General features: G+C 43.5%; 1 protein-coding gene across 2 annotated transcripts in view; it reads right to left on the bottom strand.

Annotated features, from left to right (window-relative positions):
• Positions 1-488: 488 nt before the first annotated feature.
• Positions 489-3,767, bottom strand: part of PDZK1 (PDZ domain containing 1) — a 13,494-nt gene continuing 10,215 nt past the window's right edge. For both annotated transcript variants that reach the window (XM_019525683.1, XM_019525684.1), the window contains exons 7-9: positions 3,216-3,410; positions 2,134-2,433; positions 489-1,409 (exon numbers count right to left, since the gene is read on the bottom strand). In XM_019525683.1, the coding sequence (XP_019381228.1) occupies positions 1,332-1,409; positions 2,134-2,433; positions 3,216-3,410 (573 nt within the window). In that variant the 3' untranslated portion in view covers positions 489-1,331. The remainder of the gene's footprint in view (positions 1,410-2,133; positions 2,434-3,215; positions 3,411-3,767) is intronic.

Here is a 3,767-nt window from a genome sequence, read left to right as displayed (position 1 = left end):
CACTAGCATGTCAGTTGTTTTGTGTCATCCCCAAAGACTCTGCTAAGCATGGACCAGAGTGTGTTTCTGCCTGGCAGAAGGAGGGAGATGAGAGATTCCAGGGAGACATATTTCAGTAGTGTCCAGCTTCCTTTGGATTTGGATTCGTATCTTTGTTTTCTATCTAATGAATCTGAATCCAGGCCTCAGGTTTTTTAATCCTGTAATTTAAATGGAACCAGGGCTTTAGGTTACTGTTCACTCGAGTCAAAGATCACAACACCGCATAGTTTGTTATATTATAAATTCAGTGTTCCCCACTGACCCATGGATTCTTCTACATCAGTCTATATCCCTTGTTGGCTTAATTTATTCACTAAAGTAAATTTAAGTCACATAATTTAAACTTGTAGCTTCCTGAAGGCCATTCTCTCAGGCCTTGTTCATTCTGAAGTTGTTCTGGGACATACATCATAGATGGCAGGGGTAAGACCTGAGAGAGAGAAATAGCCACTCTGAACGATTTATTGCAGCATTGTCTCAGACTTACAGCGTAGGAGACACTATCAGTATTACAGTGGTGCTCACATTGCATTAGAGACAGTGTGTTGGCACAGAGTTAGGCAAAAGCTGGACATGCTGTGAATTACTTACATTGTTCTAACTGCTGTCATTTGAAGCTGCAGAGAAGGAAATAATGCTCAGAGGTTCTGAAGAGCATATGATTAAGTTAACTTATTGTTGTGAAAGGGACAGTATCCATAGTTCATTAGCACAAAGGAAAGGAGTGCTCTGCGCTGAATATATTGGCTTATGATGTATTACATCTGCTGGGTTGGAGTGATTGTATTACAGTAAACATGGGATGTAATCTGCAGAGCGAGTGATTCAGTTGATGTGCTTTGATTAGTAGGAAAGGCCCCTCTCATGGGAGATGATGGATCAATTCCTTTGCAGTTAGCTTTCATGTCCTTAAAAGGCTAAAATACATATTGATTTGTGAATCACATTTCCTCCCCCTTCAATGATATACTTAATTATATCCCTTATTAGTCATTTAAGCCTTCACAGAGCACTAATACAAGTAAGTAACTAACTGCCCACTTCACAGTGCAGCAAGCCAATTAACTATGATTTGCAGCATTTGTTAAGTGACTAGGAGTTCTGCAGAGGATTCCCTTCAGGGAGAGTTGAGTTACAGGAGTGTCTGGCCTGCTGTTCCTCACAAAGATGATGTGCCATGGAATGGTTTGGCTCTGGGCAATAAAAGAACAAGGACTACATGGAAGAAGAGCGCTCTTTTCAAGATTTGAGAGGCATCCGTCTTGATTTGTCTGGTACAGTCTGTCTTATCACAAGTCCGTATTGTCATCCTCGTCACCCTTTTTCTCTGATGAGGTAGTTGATAGTGAAGAGGAGGATGAGCCAGCCTGTACAGTAGCAATAAGGAGAATATTCTGAATGTTTTTAGTTGCAAGAAATATGTACATAGGCAAAGGGGGGGGGGCGGACCCTAGATCTGCCTGTACTTGAACCTGTGCTTACCCCTTGGATATCTAGTAACTCAGGACTATCCACCCTCTTTTGATTCTGGTGAGGTCCTTTCTGGCTCTGCTGGAAGGCTCTTTCTAGAAACAGGAGAGTCATTTGTGTTGTGCAGTGGTCTACCATAGAGGCAGTTATAGGGATAGTCTAAGACTTGAAGTATTCATGGACAGCTTTTGTGCACACCAGCAGTGTCAAGCTGTCACCACCATCCTGTATTCTTGCCTGTCTGCTGTGGCATAAGTAGTCAGTGAATGATTTTAGTAATGTATTTTAAGAAAAGTAACCAATTTGTTAAATCCTATCATACGAGATCTTTGCTCTTTTCTGGCTTCTGTACCAAATCTGTCAAGGTTGCCTACAAAAAGGGAAAAGGTTTGGCTGTAGCTCTGAAAACCCAGGCTGATTTGCTGAGACCCTCACTGCAAGAATCTGCAGAGTCAGAACTTAATAGGTCGGGTGGTGGTGTGTAAATAGGAATAGCACCTAGCTCCTTCTTTCCTAGCTCCATGCAGCTTGAATTGATAGATCTCGTGTCAAATGCACACAGTGACTGGAAAGAGTTACTTTTTCCACCCCTTGCTAATCGAGTAACTTGGGACTACCTACCCTCTCTCTTGGTTCTGGTGAGTTCCTTTCTGGTTCTGCTGGAGGACTCTCTGTATAAGCAGGAGGGTCATTTGTATCAGGCAGTGGATCTGTCATAGAGGCACTGACAGGGATATTCTGAGACTTGAAGTATTCATAGGCAGCTTTTGTGCACACCAGCAGCGTCAGTTTGTCATCACCATCCTGGATTCTTGTGGCTGTCTTGTCATAGGGTTCATTCTGGATGTTCACACCATTCACTTCCACCAGAACATCATTCTCTTCCAGGCCTGCTTTGTCAGCTGGCCCACCTTTCTGGATCTGCAAACACAGGTTCTATGTGTGATATTAGCTCAGTACCAGGAAAAGGTATGTTAACATGCAGTATGGTAAAAGGAGAGTGCAAGATCTGAGACCTCTTTCAATGCAGGAGGGTAATGTAGGGTTTGGAGACAGTTATCCTGGAGCACAACTTAGTAGGAGAAGGAGAAAGGGAAGAGACCTTATTGTAGTTAAAACTGTAACAGTCTAATTTTATCATCTGCCCTTGGATGGGGTTTACCGTAAGACTTTCAATGAGGGGAAGTGAGTGGAGTGGTGGTAGTCAATACTCTAGTTGCAGCAGAGAACAGGATTAGTGCCAACTATACAACTGAGGAACAGGAAAATTGACTGACGTATGTTTTTCTTCTTAAGCATCCCATGGCTTTCAAAAATCTAAAGAGAAATATTTATGAAAATAGAGTGTGTCTATGGGACAGAGGACTATTAAGGAAGAAGAAGGAAATAAGACAAAAACATGCAAGTTAGTCCAGAAATCTGTGGACAAACTGGCAATAAATCCTAGGCCCCTTTTCTTCCAATCCTAAATCTTAACCTCCTGACAGTAATCATGCAGAGACTTGCCCCTCCATCCTGGTTTCAAAGGCCTAACTTAGCTAAAGGTGTATAGGACAGACTTTGCCTTCTTGCTATGCGTGGGTTAGCCTGGTTTGTCTGGAATCGCACTGTGAGGGAAAGAAGGGAAGAGATGTTTGTTGCCCAAACATTTCTTCCTTGGGTCTGCTGCATATTCTCCTAGACTAGAAGCCCATGATTAGTACCTCTTGGAAGAATTGCCCAGGCATGTCCTTGCTTTCTTTCAAACAGAAGCCAAATCCGCTTGGGCCCTTCACCAGTTTACAGATTTTGGGTTTGTGATTCACCAGTGGCTCAGCAGGTGAGGCCAGCCTTTCTGCTGTATTGGCTGGAGGTGGATCTTGCACCTCACGGTAATACAGACAGGGAGAAACTTGAGCCTGAAAGAACAAAGGGAAAAATCAATATTGATGTAAACTGCTTTTGCAAAATCTGTCTTTAGGCTGTATCTCATTAAACATCTTGTTATATTTAAACATTCACAGCTGTTGGTATAAATCCTGCTTCTGGACTTTATGCTCTTGTTCTTAGATGTTAACTTTTTTTATTTTTGCTGGGTGGGGGGCGCTGGTGCCCCTCACTCCCAACCAGCTGCCTGCTGCCCCATCTCCCTAGTGTGTGGGGAACGGGGTAGGTGTGTGGGGAAGGGGAGTGTGGGTACAGGCAGTGTGTGTGGGGGGGTTGGAGGGGGCACAGGCAATCTGGGGGGGGGTGGCAGAGCATATGCCCTCTGAGAT

Source organism: Gavialis gangeticus, unplaced genomic scaffold (genome assembly GCF_001723915.1).
Source record: "Gavialis gangeticus isolate Ggan-Ray unplaced genomic scaffold, GavGan_comp1, whole genome shotgun sequence".
Classification (NCBI taxonomy): domain Eukaryota; kingdom Metazoa; phylum Chordata; order Crocodylia; family Gavialidae; genus Gavialis; species Gavialis gangeticus.
This window is presented reverse-complemented; position numbering and strand designations above follow the sequence as displayed.